At 35.1% G+C, this 21,909-nt stretch overlaps 1 protein-coding gene across 7 annotated transcripts; it reads right to left on the bottom strand.

The window, feature by feature from the left end:
* Nucleotides 1-9,952: 9,952 nt before the first annotated feature.
* LOC109219894 (putative pentatricopeptide repeat-containing protein At5g52630) lies at nucleotides 9,953-19,753 on the bottom strand. 7 transcript variants are annotated; one of them, XM_019384368.1, is made up of 8 exons: nucleotides 16,867-19,753; nucleotides 16,385-16,622; nucleotides 15,449-15,512; nucleotides 12,288-12,447; nucleotides 12,103-12,145; nucleotides 11,236-11,305; nucleotides 10,597-10,877; nucleotides 9,953-10,473 (listed from the first exon to the last, which is right to left on the bottom strand). In XM_019384368.1, the coding sequence occupies exon 1, from the start codon at nucleotides 19,604-19,606 to the stop codon at nucleotides 16,955-16,957; it is 2,652 nt and encodes an 883-aa protein (XP_019239913.1). In that variant the 5' UTR covers nucleotides 19,607-19,753; the 3' UTR covers nucleotides 9,953-10,473; nucleotides 10,597-10,877; nucleotides 11,236-11,305; nucleotides 12,103-12,145; nucleotides 12,288-12,447; nucleotides 15,449-15,512; nucleotides 16,385-16,622; nucleotides 16,867-16,954. The 7 variants fall into 7 exon arrangements, with proteins under 7 accessions (XP_019239913.1, XP_019239910.1, XP_019239909.1 ...); XM_019384365.1 differs by adding an exon at nucleotides 14,657-14,706 and having other exon boundaries at nucleotides 11,236-12,145; XM_019384364.1 differs by adding an exon at nucleotides 14,657-14,714 and having other exon boundaries at nucleotides 11,236-12,145.
* Nucleotides 19,754-21,909: the final 2,156 nt, after the last annotated feature.

Below are 21,909 nucleotides of genomic sequence, written 5' to 3' on the forward strand. Positions count from 1 at the left end.
TGTATGATTGATTCCGTGGTGATTGTTTTTAAAATGCTTTGTTTTATATGTGCATTAGCAAAGCCTCAGGACTATCATTTCTTTATCTTGGTCATTCATTGGTTCTTATTACTATATGAGTAGAACTGGTTTTAGTTAAATATTTCTTGAAGTAGTAACCTTCGAGGTAGGACATCTACTCCATTTTGCACAGGGAGAGCCTGCTTTCCGTACTAAAATGGATGTAGTTGTTTCTAATAGGCAAGCAGTGTTGGTCCGCAGCTAAGTGCGCTGCCATCATTATTTTGAAACACTTTACTCTACAGTACTGACATTGGGTGAAGTAATTGGGCCCCCTCATCTTATCGTTTTCGGGTCCTGTTCATTTGTTTATGTTATCCATGATAATTTGGAGTTATTGTGAAGCTCAGTTATAGCCGCGTTGTTAATGACCTTTGTTTACACTGCTTTAACTGCAGCTTCTTGGCATTCTTTGTCACGCAATTTACATTACCTAATTCTCAGTTTTTTTCTTAGGATAGCTCCGTGACAGGTTGTGGGTAGTCTAGGCGTATTGGATAATCTATAATAGTTGCTAGATAGTCACTTGCAATGTTTCTGCAAAGATTATCACTTGTAATATTTTGATAATTAGTAGCATTTATCATTCTGCCTAATGGAACAATGGAAAGATTGAGAAATATTGTCGTATTAAGATAAATACTTACTAAGCGATGATAATGGAGGGTACACCACTACATTCTTCTATATATTCATTAATAGATAGTAAGAGTGAAGTAAATGTGAGACCCTACAGCTTTGCTATTATCGGGTTACTCGGTTGAGCGTGGTGTGCCTCCTTCCGATTTCCTTTCGGCATGAACATGGTATCGGCCGCTACATAAATCTGTTGGTATCTGCAGTTACTCTGTTAATTTTATGCGCAAGTGAACCAAAAACTTTTTGCGTGTGGACTCACAACGTTTTTTGGTGTTGCTGTTCTCTGCTTCTCACATATGTCACTTTGCTTCCATCTGGCTTTCTGTCCTGCCCACCTTTCATTACTAGCCCCTGTGGTTTGTGAAGTTTGTTGTTTGGAACCTGTTGTTTATGCATAAAACACAATGTGTTACCTCCGACAATACACGATAAGTCCGCACTACTTTCCTGCCAGCGTGCGTTATCTATCTACATTGAATTAAGTATGAAGTTTAGTGTGTGTGGAAATATCTTTGCTCCATCTCGCTCTCTTTCCTGTCGCCCTCTGAAAGTTCCTGAACCTTTCTAATTGGTTTCATTTCTGATCATATTGAAGGGACGCACGTTGTTCGTCCAGCGCGCGCATTGTTAAGATAATGCCACGAGATTGAGGTATATGAAGTTCGTTTGTTAGGCATGAGATAAAAAACGTGATTAATAAAATCACACTGATTTGTAAATACTAGTGGTTTGATGTAGACTGCATATATAAGTTTCCTGGCATAGCCATAGAGAATTTGTGAGAATCACCCATAGCTATTAATGACATTTCAAGTGTCTTACAATACATATAAGCAAAATAATTTTTTAGTTAGCCAAGACTATTCTTACATGTCACAATTAATATTTAGTAGCGGTATTTATTTAGTTTTGCCATCAGCGACTATTTCGATAGTGATCAGTCCGCATTTCTGTTGTCTCAAATGACAAGGTGCCACTGCTTTCCATGTGTATTCCGTAAAAACCGCTCTGCTACATTTTTTTTCAAGCAAGGACTTAACATAGTTTGTATGTCTCAAATTCTCCATCTCTAGTTCGTCTCCTGTCTCTCACTCTAGTCACATGCTTTTTTATTCTATGGTACTTTTAGGACTAAGTCTATAATGGAGTGGCTATTTCTGCATAGTGCTTATTTTAATATGCTGAAATAAGGAACACATCAACGACCTCTTAAAGCTAACGTAACAAAGGAGAAGTTTATAGAGAAAAAATATTAGCACAAAAAGATTTTCTTACTATAGCTTGGTTGTTCCGGATGATCCACATGATTAATTGCTAGATTCCTTTGGTACTGTGTTTCCTGTTATGTGTGAGTTGATTGTATTCTTATTCTCAGTTCATTTCTTTACGTGTATTCGTGATACAATTATTGCTTACACTCTATATTGGTTACTTCTTCAGGTTACTTTAGCCCTGCACTCCCTTACTTCAATGATCCAAGGATATCCAGGCGGAGATGCGAGATCTCTTCTGCAGTCTATTTCTGTCTTAATGCAGTACAAGGAGTTCTTGGCTACTTTTGAATGCAATGAAGCCGCAATGCAAAGAGAATGCCTAAAGTGCTACTGTCTGCTTTTGACAGTAGATCTTGGAATTCCTGTAACAAATATACTTCTCTGGTTGTGCAAGGGTTTCAGTTTTGGTTCACCAAAACGTGGCGAATCATCTTCCTCTCATCAGTTATATATCAGGTGACTTGGTGATAATTTTATTTGTCGATACAGTTATCATTTTATCCTGCTTATCCCTCCTCGAGGAAAAAAATAGAGTAGCTCGTAGATCTAATTCTGCGGCTTTGATTAATGTGAAGATATTATTGCGGAGGTTTGCATTCATGATGATAACTTTTACTGAATCATTTGTTCGAACTCTGAGCTGGGCAAATGCAGGAAACTTGCAAGATATTATTTCCGTGCACAATGTAATATCCTTTATGTTGGATCAATGAAGAAGAGGAATCTAGAGAGAGTACAGTCATTGATTAATCATTTACCTTCGGTTGTTTTTTGGTAGTGCTATTGTACACCAAAAGATGTCCTGTTTGTCCTATTCAGGCAGTCTGGAAAAGTTAATATTCATACTCTTCTCTTCTTTAAGTTTATAACCAAACAAAGGATTACATTAGCCTTCTACTTTTACTTCCCCTCCTCTTATCCTTCTTCTTTTCACTTGACTCACACTGAGAATTTTGCTGTGTATTTGACTTCTATTACAATGTCTTTTTTGTGTATGTCTTTCTAATTTGCCCGTGGTAATAGCTTTTGTTATGTTCTGATATGTTTGAGAGGTTTGTTTCTATATGACAATTATGGATACAAATTAAAGGATTTTAAACCACGTAGTTTTATTTACCTCCGGATTTTTTTTGTAGTATACTTAGTGAATTGCTTCTGACGATATTCTGATATGGTTCTTTAATTGAAGTCCTCTTAGTATACATTGTACTGTAAGAATAATCTCGACAGTATCTTAAATAAAAAAAGGGCAAAAATGGCCTTATAGCCAGACTTAAAACTTGCAGCGGTTTGCCATCTTCGGTATCATGAACTTAGGAGTATCCCATTTTAACACTTTTACCTTGATTAGGTGGAGTACTATATAAACACCGTTGACCATTGCCGATATGCGTTATTGTGCAACGACATAATTACTGGCAAAAAGTCGTGCTGACACCGTAAATACAGCCGTGTGTAAATGTGATGGTTTTTGAATTAAAAATAATAAATAGAGCAAAAAAATTTTAATAATCATATTTATTAAGGAGAGGAAAAAGTTCCTCTCCTTAAGTCAAGTGTTGACACATTTCCTTAAACATAATGACACATGTCAATAATTAAGTTATTTAGTTTAAATTGATGTGGTTATTATGCTATTTGAGATATTTAAATAAATACGAAAAGTAATAAACCAATTAATTATTATGGTTTAATTCGATTTGAATTAAAAAATAAAAGAGCATAATATATAGTAAGAATCTTATATTTATAATTACTAGTATATTATGTATTGAGTATCCATTATTCATTGGTTACTTTTATTTGGATTAATATATACGAAGATCTTATAATTAGAATATAAAAAAACGAAAAATAAATATATAAAAATATAACTAACCACTCATTCTTCAAATTTGGGGGTGGGGAGTTATGTTTTAGAGATTTAGGAGGTGTTTAATTATATTTTGGCTCTACCAGGGAAATATGCTATATCCCGACTAAAGTATAAAAAAAGAGTAATGAACTACCCCATTCAATATCGGTAAGGTAGTTTCAAAAGTTGGATGTTTTATAAATAACGTTTTGGAAAATAGAAAAGATGATCAGAACTTAAAAAAGAAATTAGAGTGGGAATCTACTATTATCAAAAATTTTTGATGCGAGTAAGTTATTCAATTGGATTGTTTTTAAAAATTATTTTAAATATATAAAACTCTGAAAATACACCATGACAATTAAAACTTATCCGAGATTAAAAGATAATTAGAGAGGAGAGTATGAGCTAATAAATAATTTCTATATTAATAAAATGTATGGAGTATTATGTGTAAAATATTGATAGATCTGTATTAATTGAGATTAAAGATATAAATACATAACATAATCAACAATGGGTGTATCTCAATTGCACCAGGCGCTCCAATTACGAGCATATCTATGAGTACCTTAGTATATTATCAATAATTTGATATCTTTTCATTATATAGGGCTAATAGATTTCAAATATGGAGAAGTATTGCAACAAGTTCACCATCCTTTTAGACGATAGCTATATTAATTACTATAAATAATGTATAAGGTTTTTATGTGATGAAAAATCCATTTCATTTTTAATTGGTTTACGTTTATTTGGATCAAGGTGATACTATTACTCAGATCCACTCATATGCTGTATAATCTAAATATTTAAACCAACGAAAGAGTCTTAAATAATATAAAATAATAACTACCTCCATTCAACAATGGTGGGAGTAGTTTCATAGTTTGAGTTTTTAAAATTATTTTAAAATAAAAGGCAAAAACAAAAATGACTATAAAAAATGAGAAAAGAGAAGAAACACCTACTTCAATCGGGAAGTAATGTTCAAGTTGAGTCTTTAACAATAATTTTAAATAAAAACAAAATTATCTATAGTAAATATGAGTTATCTAATCTCAAATTGGAGTATTACAAATGGAGTTAAAAAATGCCCTCTTCCTTAGCCAAGTGGCAACACTAGAAAAAATGCCACATGCATATATTAGTTATTCAGTTTATAATTAGTTTATTGATATCTTATTTTTGAATCTCTAAAGGGTGGATATTTACTAGTCTAAAATAGAAATATTAAATTTAAAATAACAACACTCACACATTATTTGAGGGAACATATCCTAAGTATATGATGAAATTACATTAACAAAAAAAGGTCACTTCATGGAGCGTTCCCTGTATAAGTCCGTTAAATACAAAGAGGATATATGCTATTAAAATTTAAGTATAATATGTACTTCAAGATCACACACTCAGAATAAAATTTTAGATGGAATTCGATAAAAATATTCCTTATATCGAGTGATATTTAACATTATAATCTTCTCATATATGACAAAGAAGAGCGCGTATTAAATATTAGATTAATTCATAATAAAAAAAATCAATAGGTAACAAAATACGGGGAGCTTATTCACACTTAATCTATATAAGTATCCTGTTTGTATTTTAAGGCGGATGCAGATGTTCACTTTCTATATCTATTCTAAAATAGATTTCTGGTCACGAGTGTACAAAGGAGGAGGAAAAAGCCCTCTTCTTTAAATCTGAGGGCAAGTAGCAGCCTAGAGAATATGGATATATGCCACAGTTGGATTTATGGGAGGGTGGCTATACTAACTTTTTAGTTATTTTAGTTTTATGACCGGATTAAGTATATTTGGTCTACAATTTATTTTCGAATTGTATTGAATCCCCGATATCAAATGCACACAATAATAAAACGTTTTACTATATACAAACTACCATATTATAATTGGTTACTTTATTTGGATTTATATTTAAAGATCGAATACCTCATTTATAACTAAATTAGTCAGATAACAAAGAACGGAAGAAAAGAAATACCATCAAAACCCGATAACTAAACCGCATTGGAGGCCTATTTTCATATCATTCGTGGGGGAGTAGATTTACAATGTTTGAGTTTTTACCTCTTACTCTCATTTTAATAAAAACCGACAATCAAAAAAATACATAAGATATTACCAAATTTTTCAAATGGGAGTTAGTTTCAATTGAAGTTTTCAATAATTAATTTTAAAATATAAAAAAATGAAAAACTTTCTATTTTTATATATAATATACAATATATTTATAAAGAAAATGATTAAATTATAGAAATAACAATAACTATTATTATATATAATATCTATATATTATTCTTTATATAGTATCTCTATTCTTATAGTATTAAGATGAGGAGCTTTGGAGGAGGACCTGGGCTATATTATCTAATCATCAACCTAATACTTTTGCTCGTCCTTCAGTATCAGACCCTCACATGTTCTATTTTACACTTCTTGAAGTGATGAGCTTATATAGTGTATTTATAGTATAATTACATTAGACTTTAGTTATTAGTGCTGTGAGTATATTTTGAGTAGGTAATTAAAAGAACAGATTCAAAAAAATAAATATATAGATATATAAAAATATTAAGCGTGAGCGCGGCGTGTATCAATAAGATCTGGGTGAGAGTTATAAGTTTGGGAGTTTTTAAATTATATCTTATAAAATTAAAGACAATTGCTACAATGTAATATATATTGAGTAGAGGAAGATTGATGAAAACGAGTAATAAAGAATTATGTCTCGCGAGTGGTTCAAGGAGGGAGAATGAGTATAGTGATATCAAGTTGGAGTAGTTATAAAATAAAGAACTAAGAAATTAAAAATATAATAACAGGATTGCCCAATTCAAATTGGGCAAAGTAGTCTAGTTATATAATGTGGAAGTTTGCCATCAATTAATTGTTAAATTACAATAGATCATCTTGATTATTATCATTAATCGGTACCTAAATCATGTGGTTATTAAGAATTCGATAGAAATATATAAAATTTACAAATAAAGAAATAACTACATATATATATATAGTACATATTAGGGATATTTAGTCATGATTTCCGGACGTATCGTAGTACTTAATAGTGACATATTTATACATGATGATATGTAATATTGAGTACTATAATATAATAACCCCCCTTTCTATTGGATTTGAGTCCATGGTGTTCCAGTTGGGTATTACTATATATGTTTTAGAGGTGTTACCACATAGATTATTTGAATGTATGTCAGTTACTATTATTGAGTATTAATTAACTTCATAGCGACTTGAATGTTTGCATAGAATATAAATATGATAGAATTGGAGGAGTGTCAAACTAAAAGATGTTATATTAGCTATTCTTGAAATTATATAAATATGATTTGATATGCGCATTGTGATTCTAATTCATGTTTCGTCTGGGTACCGTGGTATTTCTATAAGTCAGTTTAGATTTGTGAATTTGAATTGTTTTTAAATTCATCTTTAAATATATAGCAGAATATTAACAATTCTTCTTACTCGTATTAAACAACCGATAGAATATGGCTAGACGTTAAAGATATCGTATATCCGCTCTATATTCTAAATATTTGGGAAGCCTTGATATTGGTTTTGAGTTGGAGTTATGTTAGAGTAATGTATAAATAAAATTAAAAAAATTGAGAGTTGGAATTTGACTATGTTGATGTTGAGAGTGAGTTGATGGATATATTTCGAGTAGCTTGGACGCTTAATAGGTGAACCATATGATTTTGCTTATTTGGTTTGGTCAAAGAATAGCAAGATAGAGATGATTCTATTCGTAATATTCGGTTAAACGTCTTCGGGGATAGAACTAGTGATTGCACCGATCAGAGGAGGCAGAGAGAGTGAGTTGATACGGACGGCTCATAAAATATAAATAGCTACACCACAAATATGGTGGATTAAAATAGTAAATTATGATTAGAATTTTTGAGCTATTCACTTGTGGGATACAAGAGTATAGAGATAGATAAATGGATGGTACAGTTCCTCGGGGGTTAGTATGTAAGCTTTAAGTGATGATTACGAGAGGTCGTGATCGGAAACCCATCACGAGAAAATTACAAGATAATAAAGCGGTGGTAATATGAGTAGAATAACCGTACCAACATGTCTCACATGGATACAGGGGTCATGAATAGTTTCAAGTTTGGAAGTTTATTTAAATCTATCCTTATAACAATAAAAGTCCAAATAAAATAAAAATTAGGCACAATACAATCACAACGAAAAAAGAGAGAGAATACTACCCATATCACAGACTTCAGGGAAGTATGTTGTTCGAGTTGGATCTCTGTTTTAAAATAATTTTTTAAATATAAATTATACAAGAAATTAAATTAAAATAATGAATTACTAGCATTCTAAATTGGCCGAGTAGTTTTCGGAAATTGGTGAGGTTTTGTAAATAGTGTTAAATATAGCAACAAAAATTATTCTATTATTAATGAGTTGATATCTTATATGTAATTAATATTCATTTTATATATCACTCATAATCTCATATGGAGGATAATGGGTTGTTTCTATTCTTATTACATTATATATATGAGATATAATAGGTTAGTTATATATTTGTATAAGATATATAATAGTATATATATAGGAGAGTCAATATAGAAATATATATATATATAATAGAAGGCAAAGAAAATGTATAATGACAAGTGTCATAATTTCTTTTAACAATAATAATTATACTAATATTGGATAATATATAATATAAAAAATGCAGTAACGAAAAAATTATTTGATGCATACCTTTCTAACTATATATTTTTTATTTTAAAACTCCAACTTGAAACTACTTCCCAATTTGAATGGGTAGTTTTTCTTCTCTTTTTTCGTTTTTTTATAGGTAAATTTTTTTTTTTGCTTTTTATTTTAAAATAATTTAAAAACTCAAACTTGAAACCACTCCCATGAAATTTAAATGGGTAGTTATTTTTTATATATTTATTTTTCGTTTTTTAATTATATTTAATTATAAGATATCTATATTTATTAATCCAAATAAAGTAACCAATTAATATATATATATATATATATATGGTAGTTTTTTAATTTATTTTATTATTTTCGATTTTTTTATATATTTAAATTCAAAAATAATAATCAATAACTAATTATAAACTAAATAACTAATTATGCCATGTGTCATTTTTTTAGGTTGCCACTTGGCTTAAGGAGAGGGCTTTTTCCTCTCCTTTTAATAATATATAGATATATAGATTTTTATTTTAAAGTTATTTTAAAACTCCAACTTGAAACTACTTCCCGATTTGAATGGGTAGTTCTTCTCTTTTTTTATTTTTTATAGCTATTTTTTTTAAAAATAATTTAAAAAATCCAACTTAAAACTACTCCCACCCAATTTGAATGGGTAGTTATATTTTTATATATTTATTTTTCGTTTTTTTATATTTAATTATAAGATTTCTATATTTATTAATCCAAATAAAGTAACCAATTAATATATATATATATATATATATATATATATATATATATGTTTGATTTTTTAATTCAAATCGAATTAAAAATAATAATTTATTTTATTATTTTCGATTTTATTTAAATTCAAAAATAATAACCAATAACTAATTATAAACTAAATAACTAATTATGCCATGTGTCATTATTTTAGGTTGCCACTTGGCTTAAGGAGAGGACTTTTTCCTCTCCTTTTAATAATATATAGATTATTAAATTTTTTTGCTTTATTTATTATTTTTTAATTCAAAAACCATCACATACACACGCTTATTTACGGTGTCAGGCACGCACTTTTGCCACGTCAATTATGTCGTTGCCACATAAGCTTGGTCAATGGTCAGAGGTGTTTATTAGTACCCACCTTATTGAGGTAAAGTGTTAAAATGGGATACTCCTAAGTTCATATACCGGGATGGCAAACCGCTGCAAGTTTAAGTGGCTATAAGGCCATTTTGCCTTTTTTATTTAAGAACTGTCGAGAATATTTTACAGGTACAATGTTATACTAGAGGACTTCATTAAAGAAACCATGATCAGAATATCGTCAGAAGCAATTCACTAAGTATACCTAAAAAAAAATCCGGAGGTAAATAAAACATGCAGGGTTTAAAATCCTTTAATTTGTATCCATAATCTGTCATATAGAACACAACCTCTCAAACATATCAGAACATAACAAAAGCTATTACCACGGGCAAATTAGAAATGACATACAACAAAAAGACATTGTAATAGAAGTCAAATACACAGAAATTCCTCAGTGTGGTCAGGTGAAAAGAGAAGGATAAGAGGAGGGGAAGTAAAAGTAGAAGGCTAATGTAATCCTTTGTTTGGTTAAAACTTAAAAGAAGAGGAGTATGAATATTAACTTTTCCAGACTGCCTGAAATAGGACAAACAGGACATCTTTTTGGTGTACATAGCACTACCAAAAAACAACCGAAGGTAAATGATTAATCAATGAGCTGTACTCTCTCTAGATCCCCTCTTCTTCATTGATCCAAACATAAAAGGATATTACATTGTCACGGAAATAATATCTTGCAAGTTTCCTGTCATTGCCCAGCTCAGAGTTCGAACAAATGATTCAGAAAAGTATCATCATGAATGCAAACCTCCCGCAATAATATCTTCACATTAACAAAGCCGCAGAATTAGATCTACGAGCTACTCTATTTTTTTCCTCGGAAGGAGGGATAAGCAGGATAAAAATGATAACTGTATCGACAAAAGATAAATTATCACCAAGTCACCTGATATATAACTGATGAAGAGGAAGATGATTCGCCACGTTTTGGTGAACCAAAACCTGAACCCTTGCACAACCAGAGAAGTATATTTGTTACAGGAATCCAAGATCTACTGTCAAAAGCAGACAGTAGCACTTTAGGCATTCTCTGCATTGCGGCTTCATTGCATTCAAAAGTAGCCAAGAACTCCTTGTACTGCATTAAGACAGAAATAGACTGCAGAAGATCTCGCATCTCCGCCTGGATATCCTTGGATCATTGAAGTGGGTGACAGCTAAAGTAACCTGAAGAAGGAAGAATTTGTAGCAAATACACGTAAAAGAAATGAAGCTAAATAATCTCACACATAACAGGAAACAAGTACCAAAGGAATCTAGCATTAATCATGTGGATCATTCCGGAACCAACCAAGCTATAGTAAGAAAATCTTTTTGTGCTAATATTTTTTCTTATAAATACTTCTCCTTTGTTACGTTAGCTTTAGAGGGTGTTGATGTGTTCTATTTCAGCATATTAAAATAAGCAACTATGCAAATACCACTGCCATTATAGACTTAGTCCTAAAAGTACCATAGAATAAAAAAGCATGTGACTAGAGTGAGAGACAGAGAGACGAACTAGAGATGGAGAATTGAGACATACAAACTATGTTAAGTCCTTGCTTGAGAAAAAATGTAGCAGGGATTTTACGAAGTACATGGAAGCAGTCCACCTGTCATTGAGACAACAGAAAGGAAGATCACTTTCGAAAGTTGTGGCAACTAATAAACCGACTAAATAAATGACATGAAAATAGCTGGCAAAAATTTGCTAATGATGAGCACTTGAAAGCATAAAGCATTTTCAATATTTCTATGCCCAGAATACAGCCACATATAGACAACAGTTTAAACTTTTTTTCCAAGCTCTTCCTTTCTCTTTGCAGGTCGGTACACAAATGGACATGAAATAGAAAGGAAGGGAAAAAACAGAATGTACAAATACCACAATGTACATTATGTAAGATAAGTCAGGTTGGTTCGATCCATTCAAACCCATTCCCCAAAAACTATACAAACACAGGGGCCTAGTAATGAAAGGTGCAGAGACAGAAAGGCAGATGGAAGCAAGGATGGAAGCAAAACGGTAGGCAAGAAAAAGTTTTTGGTTCACTTGGCTATTAATAACTGCAGATACCCAAATTCCGCAGAGGATATGGCACTATCTTTCACTAAAAGTTGTAGGTCCTTCTCGGCTTCGCTATCCACACCTGAAGAAAGTCAAGTGGCACTAGCAAAGAGGTAGAGAAAAATTTATGCTCAAAAGAAGAAGTGCAGTAAAGCATATATACAAACGATGAGTCACTCTTTGATACAAAAGAAGGGCCAATTATGATGGAGTTTCAAAATAGTATGCAGAGTAGGAAAGTTATTACCAAGGTTTCCAAATAGTACTCAAGTATAGATGAAGACCGAGTCCTCTTTGCTAAGAATTAAAACTAACTGAACAATCCACATGCATACTGCATACCATCCCTCTCCGCTTCCACCGAGAAAATAGAGAAACACGATACCTGTTAGATGATAGACAGCAAAAACTAAGCTATACCTCCTTGAAAGCAGACAGTAACTACTCATTAATATGGAAAATATACTGATGCATAATAGCCAAAACATTATTTGGAAATACAACAAAACATGCGATGATCATATTACCAAGCACAATGTCTGACACAATCCATTACTTCTTCTCAGTATATGCTACGAGCCTCCTTCAGGCGTTTTACATGTTCCCACAAACTTTTTAACTGGCCTGCTTATCAGTTTCTTCTAGAAGAGAGATTGACTGTGACTGCCGAGACATATATGATGACGCCTACAATTGAAATAAGAGAATCATTCAAATATGATGTGAATCCACGAAACATGACAGGAAGAAAGCTACATTCTTCTGCAGCAATGAATTCAGGTGCTGTAAGAATGGAATAAGAAAAGAAAGGACGATTGAACTGGCAGCACAGAAACATGTTAACCAAAAATGAGGTAAAATATCAGGATCCATGTCCTCACACAAGAGAGAAGCAGATAGAACTAGTTCCGCACCTTCTATATCAATCAAGTATGCCTTAATCCCATATTTGCATGAATCCGTCAAATGAATCCTCTATGTCCACTCCGTTCAATTTATGTCCATTCTATTCGGTATCAGAGAATTCATCATAGTTAGACTAATTTTACGCTAGCCGTCAACCTACCCCAATCCTGCCCCCACTATTTGCTAGGGCCATCAACCTCGCCACTATTTTGAAACCTACTATATCATGAAATACATTCTCATGAAGAGAGACAGCACGTATCAAATGAACAAAGAAGCCAGACTACACAAATACCCACGAGACACTGCCCTAAAATTGATTAACTTACTCTGCTAAATAGACACTCTTTCATCTAAAGTCCAGTAGTCACGAGGAGGAGGTACTAGCAATAATAGGGACGATTGAGCTATGAGCATCTGAAGGTGGCCTGGGAGCAAAGTGCTGTTAGAAAGAAGGAAAAGAGCTGGAATTTCATTTTTTAGCACATAGCTGCAAACAGATGGATCTCTTCCTTTTCCTCCAATTCTTTAATATAATGCCAGGTTCCAGACATTATAAATCATGTAAATCGAGACAACTTAAATTTCATGTTGATCCTTGCACCTTAGGGCTAAGGGCATTCATTTCCTTGCAAGTTCATGCTTTAATTAGAGTACAGAGGCGGAGCATGAAGAAGCAACGGGATAGGAGCAGCTTACTACTGGACTTCACATGTAATCACAACATAGACCATCTGAACATAAAATGATTTTTGACGCGCTCGGTGAAATAAATCACAAATTTTGGACTAAGGAAACAATTAAGCCATTAGTGACGCAGGGGGAGACGAGGACAAATGGGTTAGTATGATCCACTACAACTTCCACCAGCATAATGAATTTGCTTAGCCTCTCATAAATGAGGAAAAAGCACATAAAGGTTTTACTCTGATTGCAGAAATTCTTCACAAATAATACGACTATCAGATACCAGGGCAGTAGAATACCCTCATTACCAGAAACTGAATCATGGAGAACTAGAGAACTGCAAGATAGGGGTGTCAATGGTTCGGTTCGGCCGGTTATTTTATAAAATTTGTACCATATCAATTTTTCGGTTATTTTATTATGTATAATCAAAATTATATTTTTCTAAACCGTCCCAATCACGCCGGTTTCTCTTCGGTATCGGTTCGGTAAATATTCGGTAATTTTTTAAAATGTCATGTAAAAATCACTAGTAGAAGTAGAATGCAATAATATACGTACTTTTATAGGACTTATCAAAACTCTCTAGACTTTTTTACTGTTTAAAAGGTGATGAACTAAGAAAATATAAAAGATGGCTAGAGTATAGATCCGTCAACTATTCTACATCAGCATAAAAGAAACTACACAAATACAAAGAAAATATAAATCACACGAGTGGAAAGATATTAATTGAGCTGGGATTCAAGAATAAAGTCTATAGAAGATTAAATATTCAAAAAGATAAATCTAAATTATACGAAAGGAAGCATATTGAATACATTATAATTTATTACTCATAATCTCTATAATATCTTGTATCTTGCTAGTGAATATGCTGGAAATAATTTAATTTCAATAGGAGTAGCATAAGAGGTTTGGGAATTAGGATTTTGAGTTTAATTACTTGTTGGCTGGTAACTATTTCATAATGAAAAGGCCCCAGAAAAAATTTAATGCTTTATTACTTTCAAACTTAATATATAAATATATTTTTCACATTGTAAATTTATTCGGTACGGTACGGTATTTTTCCGGTTTATTTTTATAAAATAAAAAACCTACCCTAATTATCGGTACGGTTATAGATTTATAAAAAAACCTACGATTTTATTAAAACAAAAACCTAAAAATCGGCTCTGTACGGTACGGTTCGGTCGGTTTAGTCGGTTTTTAAATATCCATTGACACCCCTACTGCAAGAGATCTCAGGTAAAAAAAGACAAACAGTAACTCAGAGTCGAGGCATAAGAACTTTTCGTACCTTGTCTTGACCACCAACATCCCACACTGTAAAGTTGATGTTCTAACTACCTGAGATTCTGGAAAAGAATTTGTAACTTTGAAATATTAATGACTTGTAAAGGACAAGATAGGAGTAATTATTGTTGAGTTGTGTCCCACATCGGTGAGTAATGGGTGTCTTGGTCTTCTTATATGGTCTTGGACAATCCTCACCTTATAAGCTAGCTTTTAGGGTTGAATTAGGCCCAAGGTTCATTCTTATCATGGTATCAGAGCCAAGCCCATCCCAATTTATTGTTACCGATGTTGGGCCCCCATTTATATTGTCCACGCTCCAGTTGCAGGCCTGGGCGTGAGGGGGGGGGGGTGTTGAGTTGTGTCCCACATCGGTGGGTAATGGGTGTCTTGGTCTCCTTATGTGGTCTTGGACAATTCTCACCTTATAAGCTAGCTTTTGGGGTTGAGTTAGGCCCAAGGTTCATTATTATCAATTATAATGGAAGAGACCTGCAATTTGAAGATTTTGGTAGCAGCAGATTCTGGCTAGTTTAAAAGTTTAGAAGTAGAGCATGTACATATGCGTGTGTGTGAGAGCTCAAGAAAGTGTCTCCGTCATCATTAGCTAAATCTTGGAATAGTAGGGACTCTGAAACCATAAAATCAACTCATATTGCAGCATTTTATCGTAAATACTAGGTAAAATTTTATTTTAAAGAAACATGATGCTTCTCCTACTTTCTGTTGAATTTTTATGCTGCGCAAAAGGGATGCTTATCTCGCTTAAAATGTAAAATTGGAAAATTCATGACACCTGTCCTGAGTAGGGTGATCCTTCTTCATCGGCTCTACTTCCCAGGTGGTACAAGTGGAAGAACCTGCAAACAAGCACAGAAACATGAATGTCTTGTCACCTTTCACTTTCCAATTATTTATGAGAAAGTTAGAATCAGCTTGGCTCCATTGTTTGGTGACCTCCTATTTTAAGATTAGACTATTATATTCTTAAGTAAACATTCAAATGTATACCTACTACATCATGCAAGATATAAATATACAACAACCAATGCCATCATGGAAGTTCCAGACCATATAACTTAAGACAACAAGTTTCTCCCAAACATTCATTACAAGGACAAGGAGCAAACAAGAGAGTACAAACTCCAGGCCAAGAGAAAAAGCTAAATAACCAAAAAAGGTACTTCTCGCCCCTTTATTAGTAAGTGAGCTGCTATTCACCTTGCCGAATCACCAATATACTACAATCCAGGCATCAACTTTATAAGGTTCCAACACCTAATACATGAGCTGATGAAGTGCAAAACTGAGATGCCAAGATCCCTGTGATCTAGATGCTAATTTCTTGAAAGCAAGTAACTAAACTTGTAAGCTTTTTTATTTTTATTTTTCTTCTGACAAGTAAAAAAAAATGTACTTAGAACTCCTATGTGGGTTAGGCTTTTAATTCTGTTAGCTTCAGTATTGTTTCACCATATCTGTAATCTTTCCACTAATACATAACCCGTATGTTCCCTGCTACCATAAAAAAGAGGCAAAAAATTATTGACATGAAAAGTTTGTGCTGACATAATAACAATATTGAGTTACAAGCTTGCAACCACAATGTTACAACCAAATGGTAAGTGTTTTTCCGCTCTTCATTTAATTACTTATAGACAATATAAATACAGCAAATTTCCCAATTCCACAAAATATAATCTTTTCAAGAAAAAAGAAGGAGCAACTGAACCTGTCAATGGAGAAACCAGCAAGATGAAGCCAATCAAGGAACTGAAAAGCCTGGAGCCAAGGTCACTGATACCATAACGTCCAGGAAACGAAGTCGGTAACAACACTCCAGCACTTCTACGATCACTTCGGTCCCTCTCAGGCAACCGGTCAGCACTGTCACACAACAAGTCCTCACCCACACAAGGAACTGAGCCATCCTGAAATCGTAACCCAAGAAATGACCTATCCCATCAAAACTGAAAATGGGTTTAGAAGATTAGTTTATCATTCACAATGGCTAGTAATCTGCTGATTTATCTTGAAATTCCACTAACAAAAGAGTCTACTGTCAGTTCGAGTTTTAGGAGCATAATAGTTCGACAAAAGTAAGTAGCATAGACTATAGCACATCTACTATTAGCCAAAGAGCAGTTAAAGGGATGATACGAAGGAACATGAAACAAGAAACAATTTATTTTTGGTTGAAATCATTCAACTAACCTATCATCAGCTTCGAAGGAATTAATAACTGCAGACTTGCTCATTGGCAAGATCTTGCAACAAATAGACAGTGGTCCACCTTCAAGTATCACCAGTAATCCCCACATGAACAAGAGCCATCTTTGAAATGGTGAAACCGGTTAATATCTCTAATAATGATCTCCCTAGAGACGATTTTACAAATGAACTTGAATGCTGTATGGCAGTCCAAACAAATCCGAAGGTTCTTCTTCACTCTAATAGGAGCACCAGGAGGTGTAGCAATCAGCCCAAATGCAACAGCTAGTTTCTCGCTGTGATAGGAGAGAAGAATCTCCTTTTGTATCCTCTCTACATCATGGAGATCAGTATCTACCATAGGAACATAACCAGCTTTAGCCATTAGCTGTCCCAACTCCTCCAGTTTGGCATATATTTCATCACTTCGCGAATGGCTTCTGTCTCCCACTATAAATGTGTAAATACTATCTTTAATTTCAATCCAACTCATACCAGGTTCCTTTTTTACTCTACTGTCCTTCATCAGTCTTCTTACTTTTGCGACATCTCCCCACAACCCAACTGATGCATAAATATTTGCAAGAAGAACATGAGTGCCAGATTTCTCTGGTTGAAGATGAAAAAGCTTCTCAGCAGCACGTTGCCCTACCTCTACATTCTTATGAATTCTTGCAGCACCCAAAAGTGCACCCCAGACAGATGCATTAGCTTCAAAAGGCATCTTATTTACGAGATCAATAGCGTCATCTAATTTTCCAGCTCGGCCCAGGACATCAATCATGCATGCATAATGCTCTTGAGTTGGTTCAATCCCAAACGAGTCTTTCATTGTTTCAAAATACTTATTGGCTTCTTCAACTAACCCAGCATGGTTACATGCATAAAGGACACTAACTAATGTTATGTGATTGGGAGATACACCATCTTTCAGCATCTCACCAAATAAATGAAGTGCCTTTTTCGCATATCCATGTTGGGCAAGTCCTCCAATCATCGCGGACCATGAAACAATACCTTTTCGAGGAACCTCACTGAAAGCACAGTTAGCATCCTCTATACTTCCAGACTTAGCATACATGTTAACTAGAGAGTTACCAGCAAACACATCTGACATGAACCCAAGCTTCAACACATGAGCATGTATTTGTTTCCCCTGTTCATATGCTGATAGATTTGCACATGCATTTAGGAGAGAACTGCAAACAAATGAGTCTGGCTTGAGACCCATGCCCTGTAGCTTCAGATATAGTTTCATGGCTTCTTCACCTCGACCAAGTAGAGCATAGGCTGTTATGAGAGAGGTAAAAGATGGCAAATCCGGAGTAGGGCACTCATCAAAAATTGTAGCTGCATCATCCAGCTGGCTACATTTTCCATAAGAATCAACAAGACTGTTTATGACAAAAGTGTCACACTGAAATCCCGACTTCACAGAAAGTGCATGAACTTGTTTGCAGACGTTAGGAGCCTGCAAGCCAGCAGCAGAGTTTAGGACGGCAAGTAAAGTTGTCTGATCAAATCCAATTCCTTGGGTGAATGTCTGAACAAAAAGGTCTAGACATGCATTATCTGCCTCATTCTGTGAGTAACCAGAGATCATAGCATTCAACGCAATTAAGTCCTTCCCGGGCATCAGATCATAGATCAACCTCGCGTCCTTGGTTAAATCGCATTTGCAATACATATCGATAAGGCCAACACTCACAAATGGATCCAGTATGATATCTTTCTTTATCAAAAGAGAGTGTAACCCTTGACCCAATCCAAGGAGCTCCAGTGCAGCACAAGCCTTGAGAGCACTCGACAATGTGAACATATTTGGCCAAATTCCTGACCTTCTCATCTGATTCAACATATCTATAGCCCGGTGGTGACATTCATGAAGAACGCAACCAGCAATAATAGCATTCCACGAAACAATGTCAGGTACCACAATTTCATCAAAAACTGTAATGGCATCCTTAAGATTTCCCCCTTTAGCATACATGTCAACGAGTGCATTAGACGAGAAAGGATCAGAATCATAGCCAAGCTTCACCAAACACCCATGAATTTTCTTTCCTTGAACAATATCTCCTAACCCAGTACAAGCATTCAATATGTTGGATAAACTGTATTCATCGGGCCTGACTCCACTAACTATCATATCCCCAAACATGCACATCGCCTCGTCGAAAAAATCATTCTGTGTGTAACAAGAAAACAAAGCATTCCAAGAAACAACATTTCTTTCAGGGATTTCCTCAAACAACAACCTGGAATCTAGAAGTTCGCCACACTTTGCGTACATAACAACCAAAGTATTTGCTACGAAAACATCAGACTCGAATCCTGTGACCACAACAATCCCATGAATCTGCTTACCCAAGAAAAGTTCCTTCATAATAGAACATGCTTTAAGCACACTAGGAAAAGTGAACTCATTACATTTAAGACCCAAAGAATGCATTTTGAAGAAAGCCCAGATAGCATCTTTACCAAAACCATTCTTAGCATACCCAGAAATCAAAGATGACCAGGAAACTAAATCTGGTGCAGGACTTTCATCGAGCAGTTTCCATGCATACTCAAAAGCACCACATTTCGAATACAGATGAATTAAATGGTTCCTATGTTTGCTATCATTAGATAATCCGATTTTGGTTAAATGGGTTTGGATTTGAAGACCTGGGTTTAAAGACTTTGTTTGAGAAAGCTGTGAAAGTAGCTTTGTGTAGGAAAGGCGCCAAAGCTTTGTCATGCTTTGAATCGAAAACAAGTTTTCCAACTGGGTTAGGGGTAATAAAAGGAGGATACGGGATAACTTATCGATTCCAATCGTCTTTAGTTTGAAAGCCTATGCCTTCAAACAAAGGTCGTTGTAGTATAGTGGTGAGTATTGCTGCCTGTCTCCCGGGTGACCCGGGTTCGATCCCCGGCAACGGCGATAATTCTTTTGCGGAAAAAAAACTCATTCTTGTAGCCTGTTTGGTCAAGCTTCTTTTTGGCCAAAAGTGCTTTTTTTTTTGCCAAAAGCACTTTTGGCAAAAAATTGAGGTGTTTGGCCAAGCTTTTGGAAGGAAAAAAAGTGCTTTTGAGGAGAAGCAGAAGCAGTTTTGGAGAAGCGAAAAAAAGTAGCTTCNTTCTCTTTCATCGGAGGATCAACTCTTGCTGCCTGTTCTCTCCAACGGAAACCGTACTCTCTAAAGCTTTCGCCGGGCCTCTTCTCGATTTTGGTCAATGACAGACGGTCCGGGACAATTTCGAGATTGTATTGAAAATGACATGCAAATGCTTGAGCCAGGTCGTCCCATGTGTACCATCGAGCATGATCTTGTCGTGTATACCATTCTAACGCTGCTCCACTTAAGCTTTGACTAAAGTAAGCCATTAACAGCTCATCCTTTCCCCCAGCTCCCCTCATCTTGCTGCAGAATCCCCTCAGGTGCGCCACCGGATCACCATGGCCATCATACAAATCAAACTTTGGTAACTTGAACCCTGCTGGCAGCTGGACATCGGGAAACAAGCATAAATCCTTGTAGGCCACACTGACTTGGCCACCCAATCCTTGCATGTTCCTGAAGGATTGCTCCAGGCTTTTTACTTTTCGAAACATTTCTTCTTGTTCCGGGTCCTTAGGCGGCTTATCAGTTTCCACCGGGAGCTCAAAGCGAGGAGTGTAGGAATACGGCTCAGGAGCTTTGAAGGTAGGCTCGGGAGGGTAGTACTGGCTGTCGTGAGTTGGAAACAATGGCTCACTGGAAGATCTTTGCAATGTGGCAGGTGGAGGTGCCACAAATACTGGAGCAATTGGTGGTGGAGGACATGGAATTTGTTTGGGTGGTGGTGGTGGTGTCTGAGAGGTAGTTCCGTAGTAATGCTGGTAAGCAGGGAAAGCGGGAGATGAGTTTACTGTGGGAGGATCTTGGGGTTGAGCTGGTGGTGGGAGGTAATTGGGGTTGGCAGGATAGACCGGTGGTGGATGTCCCTTCGACCAGGCCTGGTACATCTCGGCCATTTGTTGCTTTAGTTTATACATCTCTTCTCTCATTGTGTTAACGTCCACTGCCTCCTCCTCTCTGGATGGGTCAACAATGCTTGCTTCCAAATCCTGATTGGTCATGTTTGACTTGTCCTTGGAGTGGGTGTTGTAAGGATGGGTTGCCAAAATGCCAATCAGCTTAACCACCTATCTGGACTTATCAACAACAACTTGGTTAGCGGTTAGGGCATTAACAAATAGATGATCGCACATTGATGGGTGGATGCACCTAAGCAGTCAATCGTTTCTATTATGCCTCTATTCACATGCGTCATCCCGGCTTTCATTTCTTTTCTTGCCAATTAGTTCCCACTCTTATCTTTTCATTTTTGCTCTCCCTTTTTGGTTCTCTTTCATTTGGTTTTTTCCCCTGTTTATATCATTCATTTCTGGTTTTCCCTTTTATTATTTAGAGACGGTCGAATCCTATGGAGACTGCCTACGTATCACGACCCCGCGTGAATCAGACCAAGCGTAGTTCGTAAAATAAATGCAAAGTAGGAGCATGATATTTTTTGACAATTTCAATTTTATTGATAGCAAACTTGTCTGTTACAAAGACTCAAAACAACTAACAAACCCCATCATCCCTATACAGACTCAATCAACTGACTGTCCTTTAAAAAAAAATACAGACTCTGGACGACAAACCCCTTATTTTTTTAGAAGAAAGAGTGTAGACTCAAAGACAATTACGAATACATTAAAGCTCCTGGTGCCGCGGGACATCATTCGGTCTCGCCGCGGGCCTATATGCAAGTTCCCCTTATTTTGAATCGTGCTCATCCTGCACATTTATTAAGGTGATTTAATCACTTATTTTGACCTAAAAGGAAAAAATGACACTATTTTTGTTCAAATTTCCAATTTTAAAACAAACGGCCGGTTTTGCAGTTACGGCCTTTCAGCACTTCGGGGAGGAGATTTTAAGGTTGTGTCTGTTAACCGTTGAACTGACTCAGGGTGGCTGTTCTTGCAAAAACAGCCTTCCGGCGCCCTTTTGGGGACATTCGGCTTAG

Source organism: Nicotiana attenuata, unplaced genomic scaffold, assembly GCF_001879085.1.
Source record: "Nicotiana attenuata strain UT unplaced genomic scaffold, NIATTr2, whole genome shotgun sequence".
In the NCBI taxonomy this organism is placed as follows: Eukaryota; Viridiplantae; Streptophyta; class Magnoliopsida; order Solanales; family Solanaceae; genus Nicotiana; species Nicotiana attenuata.

What these genes read in the sequence shown, in the direction of transcription:
- LOC109219894 (XM_019384369.1), bottom strand. Translation starts at nt 19,606, where the DNA reads ATGACAAAGCTTTGGCGCCTTTCCTACACAAAGCTACTTTCACAGCTT.